The following is a 20,473-nucleotide window of genomic DNA, read 5'->3' as shown; positions in this document are numbered from 1 at the left end:
TGCAGAAGAAATAATTCTTTGCTCTGACTTAAATATTAATCTGCTTAAATATAATGAACATTCTCCAACCAACGACTTTTTAAATATGTTAATCTCTCATTCTTTTTTACCAGTTATTACATTACCTAGCAGAATTACACCAACAAGTGCCACTTTGATTGATAACATTTTTACAAATAAAAGGATGGATAATTACAATGCTGGACTTATTTACTCAAGTCTATCTGACCATCTCCCAATATTTTACTTAAATGTTAGTAATCCTAAGCAAAACAAAGATTCTTTTTTACAAAAAAGAAATATGTCTAATGAAAATACTGAAATATTTAAGCAATCCTTATCCTCTTTTGATTGGTCTGACATAACTACAGATTGTAATCCAGAGAGTGCTTTTGAAAACTTTTCTAATGTTATCAACGAAAACTTTGAAAAATGTTTCCCTTTTAAAACTATAAAACCCAACAAAAGAGTTATCCCCAAAAATCCCTGGACGTCACCAGCTTTACTAAACCTAAGAAAGAAAAAAGAAATGTTATTAAGACAAAAATTTAAGGATAAAACCGTTGATAGCAACAGAAAATTTGTCATTGCAAATAATATTTATAAATCTGCAGTTAGGAAAGCCAAAAAAGAGTACTATTTTTCTAAATTCAATGAATTTTCATCTAACATGAAAAAAACTTGGTCTACAATTAATCAACTTATTAACAAGAATAAAAAAACGCATTCTATCCCAAATCTTTTTACTGATGATAACAGATCTTATGAAAACTTTCAAGATATTTGTGAGGGTTTTAACAATTTTTTTATTAATGTTGGTCCCAGCCTAGCAGATGAAATTCCATTTTGCGAAAATGATTTTAATGACTACCTTGGGGTTCCAATAAATGAAAATTTTGTCTTTCAAAAAATCACCCCTCAAATAATTTTTTCTACTCTCAATAAGTTAAAACCTAAACTAAGTTGTGGACCTGACAATATTTCTACTAAACTTTTAAAAGAAATTATGCCAAGTATTATAGATCCTGTTGTTCACCTATTTAATCTTTCATTTAAACATGGCTTTGTTCCAAACAATTATAAATGCGCTAAAATTTTGCCAATCTTTAAATCAGGAAGGAATAATTCATTTGATAACTATAGACCTATTAGTATATTAAATGCCTTTTCTAAACTACTGGAAAAAATAGTTGCCTGTCAAATGTTTAAATACTTAAATAAGTTCAATATTCTTTATAAACATCAGTATGGATTTAGACCCAAGCACAACACAACACAGCCCTTAATTCAATTATTGAATAAAATATACCAAGGTCTTGATTCTCAAACACCAGAATACACACTGGGGTGCTTCATTGACTTAAAAAAGGCATTTGATACTTGCAATGTCCAAATTCTTTTAACCAAGCTAAACCATTATGGTTTTAAAGGTTTATCAAATAAATGGTTTCATTCTTATTTAAATAATCGTTCTCAATATGTAGAAATTAATGGTGTCAAATCATCTATTCAAAACATAACCCATGGAGTCCCACAGGGTAGTGTTCTGGGTCCTATACTGTTTTTATTATATATAAATGACTTGCCAAATGCAATTGATATATTTTCTTCACTTTTTGCTGATGACACAATTTTTGCACACAGTGATAGCAATTTAAAAAGATTAGAGGAGAGAGTTAACATTGAACTAGAAAAGGCTAAACTTTGGTTTCAAGCAAATAAACTTTCACTTAATGTTGCCAAAACTAAGTTTATGGTTTTTAGAACCAAACAAATGCAGTGTGTCCAAGATTCTCTAGTCATAAAAATTGGTGGTGAAAAGATTGAAAGAATTGGGAATGATTGTAATATTAAATCTTTTAAATTTGTAGGTGTTCATCTAGATGAGTTTATAACGTGGGAACACCATATAAACTCAGTTATTAACAAAGTATCTAGTGCTAATTTTGTATTAAATCAATTGAAAAAGTTTGCACCAACTAAAATTCGTAAATCTATATATAATTCCCTTGTAAAATCGCACTTGGAATTTTCTATTATAACATGGGGTAATGCTAAATGTGAGGGAATGAATAGATTATTATTAAAACAAAAGCAATCTGTGAGATATGTCGCTAATGCAAAGTACAATGCTCATGTAGATCCATTACTTGAAAAACTTGATTTACTTAAACTTGAAGATATTATGACTGTTAATATAGGTAGCTTTGTAAAAAGTTTCCTTGCAGGACAAATGCCAGACTCATTCAATAATATTCTTGAACCAATGTTATCCAACAGAGTAATGAAATTAAAAGTACCTTTACCTAAACATAAAGCTCTAGAAACTTTTCCTAATGTTTGCTTTGTTAAAATATGGAACAACCTAGACACTGCTATAAGGTGTGCTGAAACTAAAAATTCCACTAAAAATCTCATCAAAAAGAAAGCTTTAGATAAATATAAGAGTTTTAATTGTAATAAGCAAAAATGTTTTGTCTGTAAAAATAATTAAAATTTGCCTTAATTTACTATAAAAATTTTAATTTCTCTAACCCCATTGTATCATAGTGTAAATAGCATCATTAATACCTTACTATTTATTTATACTATTTAAACCTATTTATATGTTATATGTATATATCCAATTTAATTATCTGATTAAAATTTCTATGTAGCTAGAAACATTAAAAAATCATTTGAATATGTTTGTCTTAAATCGGTACTTTCAGCTTTTGCAACGGCCAACCCAGGTTATGAAAGTACCAAACTATGCATAAAATTTTGTAAATATGTGTAAGAAATATTATTATCATTTTGTATGCTTATGTTGAAATACATCTATCTATATTACATTGTACTTTGATGGCCCCTACATCGCTCCTACATCGCCCCTTCATCGCTCCTACATCGCTCCTTCATCGCTCCTTCATCGCTCCTTCTCCAAATTTATATTTAATTGTACTGTGATGGCCCCTACATCGCTCCTACATCGCTCCTTCATCGCTCCTACATCGCCCCTCCATCGCTCCTTCATCACTCCTTCTCCAAATTTATATTAAATTGTACTGTGATGGCCCCTACATCGCTCCTACATCGCTCCTTCATCGCTCCTACATCACCCCTTCATCGCTCCTTCTCCAAATTTATATTACATTGCAACTTGATGGCCCCTACATCGCTGCTACATCGCTCCTTCATCGCTCCTACATCGCCCCTCCATCGCTCCTACATCGCTCCTTCTCCAAATTTACATTAAATTTACATTAAATTGCTACATCGCTCCTTCATCGCTCCTACATCGCCCCTTCATCGCTCCTTCTCCAAATTTATATTAAATTGTACTGTGATGGCCCCTACATCGCTCCTACATCGCTCCTTCATCGCTCCTACATCGCCCCTTCATCGCTCCTTCTCCAAATTTATATTACATTGCAACTTGATGGCCCCTACATCGCTCCTACATCGCTCCTCCATCGCTCCTTCATCGCTCCTACATCGCCCCTTCATCGCTCCTTCTCCAAATTTATATTACATTGTAACTTGATGGCCCCTACATCGCTCCTCCATCGCCCCTTAATAGCCCCTTACCTTAATTTATATAACAAAGCTCCTATATGGCCTCTCTATCGCCCCTTAATAGCCACTTGATTTAATTATATAACATTGCCCCTACATAGCCTCTCCATCGCCCCTTAATAGCCCCTTACCTAAATTTATAAAACAAAGCTCCTATATAGCCTCTCCATCGCCCCTTAATAGCCCCTTACCTTAATTTATATAACATAGCCCCTACATAGCCTCCCAATCGCCCCTTAATAGCCTCTTACCTTAATTTATATAACATAGCCCCTATATAGCCTCTCCATCGCCCCTTAATAGCCCCTTACCCTAATCTATATAACATAGCCCCTACAAAGCCTCTCCATCGCCCCTTAATAGCCCCTTACCTTAATCTTTATAACAAAGCTCCTACATAGCCTCTTCATCGCCCCATAATAGCCTCTTACCTTAATTTATATAACATAGCCCTTAAATAGCCTCTCCATCGCCCCTTAATAGCCCCTAAACTTAATTTATATAAAATAGCCCCTACATAGCCTCTCCATCGCCCCTTAATAGTCCTTTACCCTAATTTATATAAAATAGCCCCTATATAGCCTCTCCATCGCCCCTTAATAGCCAATTTATATAACATAGCCGCTACATAGCCTCTCCATCGCCCCTTAATAGCTCCTTACCTTAATTTATATAACATAGCCTCTCCATCGCCCCTTAATAGCCCTCCATCGCCACTTAAAAGCCCCTTACCTTAATTTATATAACATAGCCTCTACATAGCCTCTACATCGCCCCTTAATAGCCCCTTATATCCTCCTTCAAAACAGTTATACACCTTCCCAGGATCTATTGGAAGCTACCCTATAAAGGAGAACCATATCGGTTCTGCAGTTAGCGATCTTCTTTGATACATACAGACAATGATCCTGTTACTTTATTATAAGGATTAAAATAAAATAGTTATTAACCTCCCCAGGACCTATGAGAAGCTACCCTATTAAGGAGAACGATCTCAGGACCTATAGGAATCTTCACTGTAAAGGAGAACCATATTGGTTCAGCGGTTAGCAAGATCCTTCGGTACAGACAGACATTCATACATACAGACAAAGATTCTGTTAATTTATTTTAAGAAATACAGATAAAATTGTTATAAACCTTTCCAGGCCTAAAACCATCTCAGGACCTAATTTCTGCCGTTGACAACTCGAGTTAAGTTACTATATTATTTTTACAATGTTTAACTTATCTGTTATTATTGGCTGACGAAAAGTTTGGGCAAAAAAAAAGATTTATTCTTCAATGAAATATCTCTCCAGTATAATTTTGGCAAGTGCTAATTTATTAAGAATAAAGTTTGCCACAAATTTACCAAAAAATCTCATTGTCATTTCGCCAGGGAGGATTGGGATAGTTCCCAAAGTGTTATAAGTTGGCTTATCCAAGAGTGCTGTCTAGTCTCCAAAGTTTTATAATACCGTTTTCTTATTCGTTAGATTAACAACCTTGGGGACTTTTTATTGTTTTGTGATTGTTTAGTTCATTAAGTTGAGTGTCTAAATGTTTCAACCACTAATTCTAAACTAAAGAAGGGGTAATTTTGTGAATCATCAATGGGAATAATTAATATATAAACATACATATATATACAGTGTTTTTTTTATGAGAACATTTTTGAAAGCAATTTTACCCTACTTATAGTTATCAGAATTTAATGATTAATGGCTTATTCTCTTCGTTTTTTATAACCATTAACAGAAAAGCAAAAAAATATTTCAGTTTTTATTTAAAAAGTACAGTAAATTCAAAATTTCAAAACATGGGTGTCAACATCTAAAATAGTTATTTCTCGCATCGTATTGTAAACGGCTTTCCGCGGATATAGAAAGTACAATTATGAGATTAAAACTAGTTTTTTTTAGCCCCGAGGTGCCGAAGGCACCGGCTAAAAAAACTGGGTTTAATCTTATAATTGTACATATCTATATTCGTAGAAAGCTGGATATAATACGATGCTAGACATAGTTTTTTCGTATGGATGAGAACCGGTTCCTATCCACCGGATTCAAATGAATACGAGAAATGGTTTTAGCGCATTTTTCTTATGCTCAAATCTTCTACCCTTTCCAAGAATGGAGGGAGTACATTGGGGGGCCAGTATTCCCTCCCTGGTTGAGATATGGCCTTCAAATTTCAAAATGTTCTAGTACATGTCACAAATAGTATCTATATAAATTTTTAGCTCTATATCTCAACTTTGAAGCGTTTTGCAGCCATTCTTGCAAAGGTAGATTATAAGAAAAATGCACTAAAACCATTTTTAGATGTTGACACCTAAGTTTTAAATTTTTTAATTTACTGTACTTTTTGAATAAAAACTGAAATATTTTTTGCTTTTCTATTAAAGGTTATAAAAAAAGAAGAGAATAAGCCATTATTCATTAAATTCTGATAACTATAAGTAAGGTAAAATTGCTTTCAAAAAAGTTCTCATAAAAAAACACACTGTATATATGTATATATATCATTTTATCGACAATCGTCTTATCCCTGTAGATCTCTGATTATCAGAGCATTTTTGAAATATTTGCTGCTTATTTTTTGGCTGCCTTTGGCAAAATAATTTTTTTTCATAAAATATGTATACAAAATTATCGTATTAATTTGGTAAATATATCATTGCACTTGAATTATTTTTAAGTCACTAATGGCTAATCCCATAGATGACCCTAGGAGTACTTTAATGAATAGATGTGGTGGAGAGGGGGGGGGGAGGGGGAAGGTTAAGAATTTAAGGGAAGTGATACCTTCGGGGGCTGAAAGTGTTGGTCCCCTCCCCAAAATGAAAACTTTTCCTGCGAGTAAAATAAGCTTCAATGTAAAGGAGAAGCATATCGGTTCAGTTGATACTGATAAACATCCTGTTACTTTAATGTAAATATTAGTTTAAGGATAGTCTGTATAATCTCAGGGAGAAAGGAAACATTAGGCAATTTTTACAATAGTCTCCAAAGTTTTATAATGAAGTTTTCTTATTCGTTGGCTCAAAACTTTGGGGACTTTTGTCATATTTTGGTTGTAGTGTTGCAATTTTGTGTATCGTTATTAGGGATGGATAAAAATTTATCGGCCATTGTCTTATTCCTTTAGATCCTTGGTATAATCAACTGAATAACAGTTCCAACAACAAAAATTAAGATATTGCTTCGCTTTTTATGGACAAATATCCTGTTATTTTATTATAAGGAAAAAAAATAAACTATCTTAAAATCATCTCAGGACTCAGTGGTTAGCAAGATCCTACGGTATAGACAGACAGACATACATCATATCGGTTTAGCAGCAAACGAGATCCTTTGCTACAGACAAAAAAAAACTTTGTATATCGACTAGCGGCTACGCCCCCAGCATCTATTGGCTCTGTATTCAAAGGGGAATGAATAAAAGCCTAAAACCTTCCCAGGACTTAAAATAGAATAGCCTAAAACCATCCCTCGACTTAAAATAAAATAGCCTAAAGCCATTACAAGACAAATATTAAGCTTACCTGAAATAGAAAGCCCAATCTGTTTAGTAGTTATTGAGTTTCAGAACAGAAAGCCTTACTAACGTGGACAAACGCAGGATATTTCGGACAAATGTCGGAGTGGACATTATATAAGTAAAACTCAGAAGTGTTTATAATATCTTAAAAATTAGGTTTCAACAACATTTGTTTAGTTATTTCTACACAGGTTAGGTTAGGTTAAGATATAAATATACAAATAAGCCCCCTGCAGGGGTTAGGCATATAAAAAAAACATATTTTGACAGTTGTAAACAATGTGAGAAAAAAATATGTTTTAGTTTAATGAAATGTTCTATCTGTTTCAAACCTTTGCCTTTCGATAGAACTTACCTACTTTGGAAAACTGTCAGACTGATTTTAAAATTTCAGTCTGTGAGAAAAGATATTCAAGATTTTTTTTTTGTTTTGAAAGATTTTTATCTTATAAATAAAATAAAAGACACTCCTGCGTTTTACATAAGCAATGTCCACTCCGACGATTGTCCCATTCCTAGGTTTGTCCACTCCAACGTTTGTTTATGTTTTACTACTTTATATAATAGGATAATATGTATTCTCCTTTTTTATTCCTCTTTTCTTATTCACTTGCAGCTGCGCTCTTTTTAATGTAAGGAGGCAGAAAAATAGCCTAAACCAATTAGGGGCTTAAATCTGAAAATGAAAAAGCAAAAAACCATCCCATGACCTATGTGAAGCTTCCCTTAAATGGAGAATTTAGTCAGTTTATGAAATTTTTAAGCTTCAGACCAAAAAAAATACTTTTTTTGTTAAAAGAGAAACTTTTCTACAATTAGGGTTAGTCCTTTCGTCATTGCTCTTCTCATTAAGTTAAGCATGTGGTTTTCTCTGCTATTGTTAAAGATAGACTGTTGAGATTTTTAGTGAATATTCCCATGACATATGTATATCCAGTCTATAAATTATTTTGTCTGTCTCTCAATTATGCTTCAAAAGACTTAGGTTTCGTGATAATCTTTGAGTAATAGCATATTCTCTTAAAGTCTGCTCTATAACTTACTTTGTCTGTTTTTCCATTATATGATCCTTATTCAATATTCTATTTAACTAAAAAATTTCATTCTCTTAGTTTATTTTTTTTTTCTTTATTTCATTATGTTATTATATTATTTATATTTATTTTATTAATTCATTATATTTTCATTATAATTTTCCTTTTTAAATGCGAAACTTTTCTATAGTAAGGATTGGTTTGTCCGTACGTCCAAACGGTTAGACGACATTTTCTTTAATTTAGACATGTTATAAATATCCTATCAATTTCAAACTTTGCAGAATGATTTCTATAACAGTTGGGTACAATAATATATTCATTACTAGAAAGTATGTACGTCCATTTTTTTGTATAATATCATTGTCCCATTCATCTGGGTTTTGGAGTAATGTTTCTTAGGACAACAAGGTTTAGTATTATAATCAAATACTAAAAATAAAATTATGCCCTTTTACTATATTCTATACTAGCAGATTCGCCCCTAGCCTCTAGGGGCTTTGCCCCAAGAGGTGATAAAAAATTTTTTGGCGAAATTCGTAAAAGGACCAAGAAAATCTTCAGCAAAAAAAAAAAATGGGGGGGGATTTTTTTGTTTTTGGGGGGGTTGGGGGTATCCCACCCCCCAAGAAAATAGCCTAAAACCACCACAGGACCAGTAGGTATATTCCCTGAATAGTAGAATATAATCGGTTCAGTGGTTACCGAGATCTTAAGGGACTGACAGACGGACAGACAGACGGACAGACAGACAGACGGATGGACAGACATCATTCTACTTTGTATTATAGATTTACGCTAATTTTAACAAAATTTATGTTTGACCTCCTGATTTTAGAGCTTTGCTTTTGTGAATGTTGTTATCCTTGTTATCTTGCTTTTTTTCCTTTTTCATAACCTATTATATAAAGTAGTAATTTTTTTTTGTCTCAAATTCAAATTCAAATTCAAATATTTATTGGGACAAAACAACATATACATTTAATATTCAACATTCATAAATGGTAATTACATTGCATTAAGAATTTATTAATAAACTATTTTTATAAACAATGAATACTATAGGTTTAACACAATATAATACAAGTATCCAAGGACTGAAAAACGCCTGAGGGCGGTGTTGACAGCCTTTTAATTTTAGACTTCGATTTAAATGTTTTTTTTTAAGCGGTATTTTTATATAAGTAATATATGTACACTATATACAGCAATATGCAAGGAAGGATGTTTCGGAAAAGTAGGGGGGGGGGGGGGATAGGAAAGTGGAGAAAAAATAGGGTCTCTGTGCGATTATAAAAATGTATATATTTTAGGCAATCAAAAGGTAAACTACAGGTTGACTTGTACAATCATAGATTAATGTTAAGGTCACAGGAGGGACACAATAGCCTGTCACAGGCAACTACAATACTGTCTAAAAGCTTTCTTTTCAATTTTTTATAAAATTTAAATCTAGAAGTTGCCTGTTCCACTATAAAGCTATTGTTAATGAAAAACGCATTCCAGGTGGCTGGAAGAGTACAAAGTGGAAGATTGTTAACCAAGGTTAATCTGGCAAATGGGATGCTATAATCTTCTTGGTTTCTAAGTCTAATATTACCCTGGGACATATGTCCTCGTGTTTTCCACATGTTAAAAAATGAGCAAGGGGCTATGTTAAGTTTAAATTCATACATGAATTTAATTCTAAAGTATTGCACTAACAATTCAAATGGTAGAATTTTCATTGTTTTAAATAGTGGACCAGTATGGGCTATATAATGAGAGTCTGTAATTGCTCTGATTGCCATCTTTTGCTTGATTTCAATAGATTTTAAGTTACTTTCATACGAGCTTGAATAAATCAAAATTCCATAGATTAAATGACAATGAAATATAGAATAGTATAAGGTTTTAAGTGCGCTCCTAGTTAGAATTTTTTTACATTGTCTCAATATAAAGAGAGCTCTTGAGAGCTTTTCATTTAATTTCTGTATATGATACTTAAAATTAAGGTTAGGGTCAAAGTAAACACCTAGAAATTTTATGGCTGGAATTTCAGATGCATTGTTGACATAAGCAATGGGTTTGATAAGGTCAGGATTAGGATTCCTTGCACTAGAATTATTCTCATTGATATATAAATGAATATCATCCCATTGTATTGATCCTAAGTTAGAATAGAACACTGTAAATTTAGTTTTATCAGGATGTAGAGAGAGCTGATTTGATCTAAACCATGTAGAAATTTTTTGCAATTCATCATTTACAAAATTAGCAAGTTGATTCAAATTAGACCCTGAAGCTAGTAATGTGGTGTCATCACAAAACAGCAGACTTTTAAGTAAAGTACAGTTTGGAAGATCATTAAAAAATATCAAAAATAAAATCGGGCCAAGTACTGATCCCTGGGGGACGCCCCAGGTTATATCCAATTTAGAGGATTCAGCATTTCCTACCTTAACAAACTGTTTGCGCTCTGATAGATAAGATTCGAACCATTGCAACAAATTTCCATGAATACCTATCTTTTTCAGTTTCATTAGGAGAATATGTTTAGGAACACAATCAAATGCCTTTTTAATGTCCAAAAATATACCAATAGTGTATTCATTTCTGTTTATTGCCTTGGCCACATGATCAAGTAAATGAATCATAGGGTGAAAAGTTGAGTTAAGGTTTTGAAAGCCAAATTGAAGACTATCAATGATATTGTTTGAAGCTAAATATTGTTTCAGAGCTGTGGCTATAATCTTTTCAAGAATTTTGGAGAAGATACATAGCAATGAAATGGGTCTGTAGTCATTCACACAATGCATGTCACCCCCTGTCTTGAAGACTGGCGTTATTTTGGCTATTTTCAGTTGTATTGGCACTTTCCCTGTTTTTATGGAAAGATTAAATATATGACAGAGAGGATTTTTTACAGAATCAATAATCTTTTTAAGTAAAAAGGGGGACAGACCATTAAAATCAGAGCTTCTTTTATTTTGCCATTCTAAGACCACCTCAACTATTTGAGCAGGGGTAATTTCAGGTATTGAAAAGATGTGTTCTGATTCTTCAAGGTAAGAATCAGGTGGTCTATCAGATGGTTCGATCCTTTCATTTATTTTGCTTGCTATTGAGGTAAAATGTTGATTAAAGGTATTACAGATATCTATTCCACCTGTGACCTCATTATCATTAATAAGTAATTTATCTGTGACAGACTTATCCTTAGTATTAGAAAGCCCAGCAGCCTCTTTAGTAATTTCCCAACATTTTTTAGTATCACCATGATTTGATGTTAAAAGTTCAGAATAATATTCTTTTTTTCTATTTCTAATAAGTCTATTGTAATGATTTTTAAAAGCATTAAAACGCTGCCTGTTATATGCTGTTGGATTCCTAGACAACACTTCATAGAGTTCCATTTTTTTATTTCTTGCCACTAAAATTTCAGGAGTCATCCATTTTTGGATACTATGCTTACTCCTGTCAAATCTAACCTCTACTTCACTAAAGTAACGGTTAAAATAGCTATAAAATATTGAATTAAAATAATCAAAGCTTTCCTGTACATTTTCCATTTCATACATTCTACTAAAATCAACATTTTCTAAATCATTTCTAAAAGAGTTTATATTATTTTCTGAGAAATTTCTAATTTTAATATACTTAGAACTTACTGGTGGTTTTTTGTCATTTATTATGTAAAAAGTGGAGAAATGATCACTGAAGTAAGTAGTTATAATCCCACTTGTGAAAGATTCTTTAATTTCATTTACCCAAATATGATCTATTAATGAAGAAGTAGAATAATTTATATTTTGGGCCACCCTAGTTGGGTGTTTAATAATTTCGAGGAAACCTGATGCAAACATATTCTCTATGAAATTTGCAACATGTGGGTCCTGATAACAAGACAAAATATCATAATTAAAATCACCAGCTAAGATACATTTTTTGTTATGGCTATTTATATTATCCAGTAATCCCAACAGTGTATTAGAAAAATATTGGTGCTGCTGGTTTACAGAAAAGTTTTGGTTGTTTCTACAGGGAGGTCTATATATATTTGATATAAGAAATTTCTTATCTTTTGTGAATTCAACTTCCAAAGTAAGGCTTTCAAATATCATTTCTTCAAAGATTGAAAGATTGTTAATAATTGAGAATTTATAGTTGGCCTTAACAAATATACCTATTCCCCCTCTTAAATGTTTAGTTCTTTGCTTAAATATGATTGGATGATATCCAGGTATGATAAATAAGGACTTTTCAACAATTTGACCTATTTCTTGGACACAAATAATATCAAAGAAAAAGTTTTTTTCACTAAAAAATAATATTAAATCTAAGAGGCCCTGAAAATTTGCCTTAATCGAATTTATATTAATATTAAGTAAAGAAAGATCTTTTGAGTTTTGAAAAGATTGGATAAAACTTTCAGGACTATAATATTTGCTGTCTATTATAATGCTTTCATAAGGTGAAAAATTTTCATCTTGTTCATTATTATTTAAAACATGGACAAAGTCAAATTTTTTGTCAACCTGTAGATTATAAATGTTAAGTAAATTCATTAATTTCCATGTAGAAATACATTTTTATAAAGCACAGAGAAAAAGGATTGGGAAGGGGGAATGGGTTAATGTAAAAATGTGTAAGAAAGGTTAGCAAACAAAACGAATAAAATAATAGATGCATAACAGCACCAAAGTTATGTGCGATTAAAATACTATCCGTATAAAAGAGGCGGGTTGCGGACAAATTTAAGAAGTCAATTTCAGCAGAGAAAAATAAAGTAGAAAATATTTTAAGTAATTTTAAGTTGATGAAGTCATAAAATAAAGTAAAACATTTTACGATGCTATCATTTTGTAAGAATACAGGAAATACTTTGCAATATAATTTTTCAAAGACTTTAAAAGAACAAGAGATATATACAAGTTATTAAAAAACAAACTTATTTTTTATGCATTGTTATAGAATTTTGTATCTTATTCAGAGCACTTCATTCATATAATTTTGGATTCGAAGAATGTGGGAGAATAGTTACTTTTACAAATAAAAAAGGGGGAGGGAAAGATATTATGTGTGAGAAGAGGGGATTATAATTTTTAATTCCTAGCTTCTCATAGAAAGTGTAAAGTAGAATAACAATGGGCGGAGCTAGTTTAAGAAGGTATTATGAAAATAAGTAAAGATTAAGTCTAGGTTCCGAAATTTTGGGGATTAAAGGCTTAACGGCTTATGTGTGGACTTTAAACAATGGAATTTCATAATCATATATTAAAGTAGCTAATGCTATTTTAAGTTACTTTGAATTATATGTATAATTATGTTTTCATTGTGTGAAAAAATAGAACAGTCATAGATTTTAGAATAGATGACAAAGTATTATGTTATTCTATATTAAATTTTTCCAAGCAGTATTAGATGAAGCAAACTAATTATTAATAAATCATACTTGTAGCAAAAAAAATTAAACCTGAACTGTTTTAAATAAATTCAACCTGTATCTACTTATATTTTCCAAGAGAAGGTATGTTTTCTTCAGAATATAAAGAAATATATGGTTAGCTTAGTTTCATTCTAGTGATAACTAACAAATGATAAAGAGAGAAGTATGAAAATATTTTTAGAACTTTTGCTGAGAAATGATAATTAAAGCTGAAAATTGACTAAATAAAATTTTTAGGCTTATAATATTTAATTAAAATTTTTCTCTTGGAAAAGAGTCCTTTTGAGGTCATTGTCCGTTGGTAATTGATGTAGTTGGATATTGTTCAGGAGATCTGTTGTCAGGTTGATGACGTCATTATGGCTCTCGCTTAAGGACTCTTGTGCTGTGTTCAACTTCTGCTTCTTCTTATTTTTCTTAGCTGATTTTCTGGTGCCAGCCTTGAAGACACACTTCTGAGGCTGGGTTGAGGCACGAGTTTTTGGTCTGGCACCCATCTGTGAAAAGGATGGTGTAGGTGTGGGTGTAGGTGTTGATATGCCGACGGAAGTTGTAGGTGTTGGTGGGACAGGATCCTGCTGTCTGGAGAGGGCACTTCTAATCACTTCTTGCACAGGTGTGCTGGTGTTCTTAATGAAGTGTTTTGTGTTGGGATGAGACTTCAGTATGAACACAAACTTAGAGTCCAGTGTCCAGGCTGATTTTACCTCTGGATCTGACTTCAACTTGAGGAGATATTCATGATTCATCTTGGTCAGGTCAGGGGTAACATAATAATTTTCAATTTTTAAGACTTCTTTTTCTTGGTCTGTGGGAGAGGGGATGTGGTCTCTTTTGTGCTCCAGAAACAGGTTTCTCCAGTAGCGGGAACGGAATCGGACAATAATAGTTCTGGGCAGTAAAACATTACTCTCCTTGCACCTTTTGGCCTTTCCAAGGAAATGAGCATTTTCAAGTAGCTGGTGGAGGGGGGGTACTGTGACAGGTCCCCATTCAGGATCTTGAACATCAGGAATGGCCCTTTTCAGCACAGGTAGAATAATGCGCTTGTATGCTTCCAGCATACAAGCCCCAACTGTTTTGTACCTTTTAACATTTTCCCTGGGCACAGTAAGGTTATTGATCCTTACTGACCAGTTACGAACATACTGCTCTCGCTGGTTTAAAGAAGCTAGAAAAGCTAACCGCTGAACCTATATGGTTCTCCTTTACAGTGAAGCTTCTTTTAAGTTCATAGAGGGTTTATAATTATTTCGAGGGAGGGTATCTCCACCCTCCCAGAAAATTCACCCCAAGAAAAATATTACCCCATCCCCTCAAAAAATCTTTTTAACTTTTTAAAAGCAAAGCTTTTCTATATTAAGGATCAGTCCGTACGTCCGTAACGGTTAGCTATTTTCGTTAATTTAGGCATGTGATTCCTGTAGTAGAAAGGTACGATTTAGAAAGTCTATAATCATTATCAGAATATCCGTACATCCATTTTAAGCATACTAATTATTAACTTACAACAAATTTTTATGAATCAAAATTATCCGATTAATCTGATTTCTGGGATACTGATTCCTAGGACAACAAAATAGAATGATATAATCGAATCATATCTATAATCAAGTCAAAAAATGTGAGTACGTCCTTAAGCATTTTCCTGCATGTAAGCAATTTCTCAATAAATTTACTTACAATTTTGTTTCGAATTTTAAATTTATGTTCTGATTATTCAGTTCTGACACTCTACATTATTAATGTTCATTAAACTTTTTTCTACCGTTTCAGAGCTTTGCTTTTATAAATGTTGTCATCCTTGTCATCCTTTTAAAACTTAAATTTAAAACTGTAGAGGGTCACATTCCTTCCTTACCTTAATGCCCTACCTTCTGTAATGAAGGGGCAATACAATTACAGAGGCTGTACAGGAGCCATAAAGGGCCTATGTTATATAAATTAAGGTAAGGGGCGATGAAGAGGCTATGAAGGGGCTATGTTATATAAATTAAGGTAAGAGGCTATTAAGGGGCGATGGAGAGGCTATGTAGGGGCTATGTTATATAATTAAGGTAAGGGGCTATTAAGGGGCGATGGAGATGCTTTGTAGGGCCTATGTTATATAAATTAAGGTAAGAGGCTATTAAGGGGCGATGGAGAGGCTATGTAGGGGCTATGTTATATAAATTAGGGTAAGGGGCTATTTAGGGGCGATGGAGAGGCTATGTAGGGGCTATGTTATATATATTAAGGTAAGGATTATATAAATTAAGGTAAGAGGCTATTAAGGGGCGATGGAGAGGCTATGTAGGGGCTATGCTATATAAATTAAGGTAAGGGGCTATTAAGGGGCGATGAAGAGGCTATGAAGGGGCTATGTTATATAAATTAAGGTAAGAGGCTATTAAGGGGCGATGGAGAGGCTATGTAGGGGCTATGTTATATAATTAAGGTAAGGGGCTATTAAGGGGCGATAGAGATGCTTTGTAGGGCCTATGTTATATAAATTAAGGTAAGAGGCTATTAAGGGGCGATGGAGAGGCTATGTAGGGGCTATGTTATATAAATTAGGGTAAGGGGCTATTTAGGGGCGATGGAGAGGCTATGTAGGGGCTATGTTATATATATTAAGGTAAGGATTATATAAATTAAGGTAAGAGGCTATTAAGGGGCGATGGAGAGGCTATGTAGGGGCTATGCTATATAAATTAAGGTAAGGGGCTATTAAGGGGCGATGGAGAGGCTATGTAGGGCTATGTTATATAAATTAAGGTAAGGGGCTATTAAGGGGCGATGGAGAGGCTATGTAGAGGCTATGTTATATAAATTAAGGTAAGGGGCTATTAAGGGGCGATGGAGAGGCTATCTAGGGGCTATGAAATATAAATTAAGGTAAGGAGCTATTAAGGGGCGATGGAGAGGCTATGTAGGGGCTATGTTATATAAATTAAGGTAAGGGGCGATGGAGAGGCTATGTAGGGGCTATGTTATATAAATTAAGGTAATGGGCTTTTAAGGGCGATGGAGAGGCTATGTAGGGGCTATGTTATATAAATTAAGGTAAGGGACTATTAAGGGGCGATGGAGAGGCTATGTAGGGGCTATGTTATATAAATTAGGGTAAGGGGCTATTTAGGGGCGATGGAGAGGCTATGTAGGGGCTATGTTATATATATTAAGGTAAGGATTATATAAATTAAGGTAAGAGGCTATTAAGGGGCGATGGAGAGGCTATGTAGGGGCTATGCTATATAAATTAAGGTAAGGGGCTATTAAGGGGCGATGGAGAGGCTATGTAGGGCTATGTTATATAAATTAAGGTAAGGGGCTATTAAGGGGCGATGGAGAGGCTATGTAGAGGCTATGTTATATAAATTAAGGTAAGGGGCTATTAAGGGGCGATGGAGAGGCTATCTAGGGGCTATGAAATATAAATTAAGGTAAGGAGCTATTAAGGGGCGATGGAGAGGCTATGTAGGGGCTATGTTATATAAATTAAGGTAAGGGGCGATGGAGAGGCTATGTAGGGGCTATGTTATATAAATTAAGGTAATGGGCTTTTAAGGGCGATGGAGAGGCTATGTAGGGGCTATGTTATATAAATTAAGGTAAGGGACTATTAAGGGGCGATGGAGAGGCTATGTAGAAGCTTTGTTATATAAATAAAGGTAAGGGGCTATTAGGGGCGATGGAGAGGCTATGTAGGGGCTTTGTTATATAAATTAAGGTAAGGGGCTATATAGGGGCGATGGAGAGGCTATGTAGGGGCTATGTTATATAAATTAAGGTAAGGAGCTATTAAGGGGCGATGGAGAGGCTATGTAGGGGCTTTTTTATATAAATTAAGGTAAGGGGCTATTAAGGGGCGATGGGGCGATGGAGGAGCGATGGAGGAGAGATGTAGGGGCCATCAAAGTACAATGTAATATAAATTTGTGGAAGGAGCGATGAAGAGGCGATGTAGGAGCGATGGAGGAGCGATGTAGCAGCGATGTAGGGGCCATCAAGTTGCAATTTTATATAAATTTGGAGAAGGAGCGATGAAGGGGCGATGGAGGAGCGATGTAGGAGCGATGTAGGGGCCATCAAGTTGCAATGTAATATAAATTTGGAGAAGGAGCGATGAAGGGGCGATGGAGGAGCGATGTAGGAGCGATGTAGGAGCGATGTAGGAGCGATGTAGGAGCGATGTAGGGGCCATCAAGTTGCAATGTAATATAAATTTGGAGAAGGAGCGATGAAGGGGCGATGTAGGAGCGATGAAGGAGCGATGTAGGAGCGATGTAGGGGCCATCACAGTACAATTTAATATAAATTTGGAGAAGGAGCGATGAAGGGGCGATGTAGGAGCGATGAAGGAGCGATGTAGCAGCGATGTAGGGGCCATCAAGTTGCAATGTAATATAAATTTGTAGAAGGAGCGATGAAGGGGCGATGTAGGAGCGATGTAGGGGCGATGTAGGAGCGATGTAGGGGCCATCACAGTACAATTTAATATAAATTTGGAGAAGAAGCGATGAAGGAGCGATGTAGGAGCGATGAAGGAGCGATGTAGCAGCGATGTAGGGGCCATCAAGTTGCAATGTAATATAAATTTGGAGAAGGAGCGATGAAGGGGCGATGTAGGAGCGATGAAGGAGCGATGTAGGAGCAATGTAGGGGCCATCACAGTACAATGTAATATAAATTTGAAGAAGGAGTGATGAAGGGGCGATGTAGGAGCGTTGGAGGGGCGATGTAGGAGCGATGGAGGGGCGATGTAGGGGCCATCAAAGTACAATGTAATATAAATTTGAAGAAGGAGCGATGAAGGGGCGATGTAGGAGCAATGGAGGGGCGATGTAGGGGCCATCAAAGTACAATGTAATATAAATTTGGAGAAGGAGCGATGGAGGAGCGATGAAGGGGCGATGTAGGAGCGATGTAGAGGCCATCAAGGGACTAAGATATATATAATAGTGAAGGGGCCATGAAGAGGCGATATTTAATTAAATAGCCCCTTGGGATAAGAGGACTTATCATCTCCTCTTTAGAAGGGGCGATAAAGGAGCGATAAAGGATCATTTAATCGCCTCTTAGGGCAAGGGGCTATTAAATCGCTCCTTTCAAGGAGTCATAACATCGCCTCTTATTATATGGGGCTATTAAATCGCCCCTTTCAAGGAGCCATTACATCGCCCCATGTCATAAGAGGCGATCAATTAAAATCATCGCTCCATATGGAGGGATGTCGTGAAAAGGAGTATACCCGACTTTTGTATAAAAAAAAATAATACATGGACGACTACGTCAGATAGTAGCGAAGTTTAAAGGGATGGGGGAGTAAAGGGAAGAATCTGATAATAAATATAAACAACCCCTGCCCCTTCTTACATTACCGGCAGTCAGACAGACAGACATACAAAAAAACTAAAATTAATCTTTTAGTTTGTTTCTCAATTCTCTTGGCATGAATATCCTTGACCGAAAGACTGACAGACATCACTTGTAAAATAACATTTCTTCAATAATATACTTTTTTTAGTTCCATGAATTATATAATAAGATATCAAGTTACAACAAATTGCTAAAATCTCAACAATAAGGATGCCAGCATCCATATAAGCGACGGTCTGAATTTTTAGATCAATCAAACATTAACACGAGTGTCAGAACTAAATAAAAAGAAATTAAATATATATAATTTTTAACAAAATTGGAAGTAAATTTAATGATATACTTACATTTGTATTACTTGATTATATAACATTTGATTATTATTTATATAATTAAGAATATAACATTGCACGATGCAGCATATTTAAAATTATGGTAATGATAATAGAGTTGCTACGCTTTGTAAATTGTTATATGTATTATAATGCAAAGTTTGAAATCGATAAGACAACTGTAAAATGTCTACATTAACGAAAAGAGCTAACCGTTATGAACGGACGGACCTACCTTAATTATAGAAAAGTTTGGCTTTTAATAATAAATATTATATTTCAGGTAACGATTAAGAAGAATGAAACAAATATCCTACAAAATTTATTTGATATGCAATACGAAAAATTATGGAGAAAGAAAAGAAAATTTTTGTGAGAAATAAACACTTCAGAAAAAGTAATATAATAAATATGAAAATAAAAGTGCTTTGTAAGACGAAAAAGCTATGGTATAATTTTGTCATATTTTTATTTATTATTGTTATAAAACTTTTAAGCAAAAAAACTTAAATTCATTTTTAAAAGCAAAGATATTTATTCTATAAAATATTTTAAGAAGTAAGCAATATGATTTAAAGTAAAGCTCTAATATTGGAATATTTAAGAAACATCTTATAGGTCACATAAAAAATGACGTCATAAAATACAAATGACCGATGATGGGCCAGTATTTATTGTAATTTGCCAATCGTAAAATGTAAACTGTCTTATCATTGGTCATTTGTATTGTATGACGTCATTTTTTACTGGCACTGTCAGCTGCTTCAATTTTTAAACCATTTTGATAACCTTTCCAATTTCCCAACTTTTCCCTAAAATAACAATTACTGTTGGTTTTTTTTAATAATATAATTTGTTTAATTCTTAATAAATTCGCCAATTTTTTTTATGGGATCTATGTAGTGAGGAAAGGGACAATAGGCTGTTAATTACACTAGTCTTTATTTTTGCTTTAAAACTTTTTGTAATTTTGTGTATCATCATTTGGGATGTACATCAATTTATCGGCCATTGTCTTATCCCTTTAGATCCCTGATAGATTACAGTTAAAGATTCTGGCAAAACTAAAATTGGATTTAAGTTTGAAAATTTTATAATTATGTGTTTAATTTTACTATAGGTTTTTATTAAGTGCCAAAAAAGAGTGAGAATTTTTTTGAAAATGGATCATAACATTTTAATTTATAAATGTAAATATGAATATAATTATTATTATTGTAAATAATATCAATTTA

The 20,473-nt window shown here is 33.8% G+C and overlaps 1 protein-coding gene across 1 annotated transcript in view; it reads left to right on the top strand.

Moving 5' to 3' along the window:
• LOC145323943 (lachesin-like) overlaps window positions 1-19,664 on the top strand; it is a 93,207-nt gene extending 73,543 nt beyond the window's left edge. The window contains exon 16 of the mRNA XM_080166555.1: window positions 19,522-19,664. Coding sequence (XP_080022681.1) covers window positions 19,522-19,532 — 11 coding nt within the window. The 3' untranslated portion in view covers window positions 19,533-19,664. The remainder of the gene's footprint in view (window positions 1-19,521) is intronic.
• The last annotated feature ends 809 nt before the right edge of the window (window positions 19,665-20,473 follow it).

The sequence above is a fragment of the Acartia tonsa genome, chromosome 7, assembly GCF_053477335.1.
Source record: "Acartia tonsa isolate MP-2025a chromosome 7, ASM5347733v1, whole genome shotgun sequence".
NCBI classification, from domain to species: domain Eukaryota; kingdom Metazoa; phylum Arthropoda; class Copepoda; order Calanoida; family Acartiidae; genus Acartia; species Acartia tonsa.
Note: the sequence above shows the minus strand (reverse complement) of the source record. Positions and strands in the feature narration are given on the sequence as shown.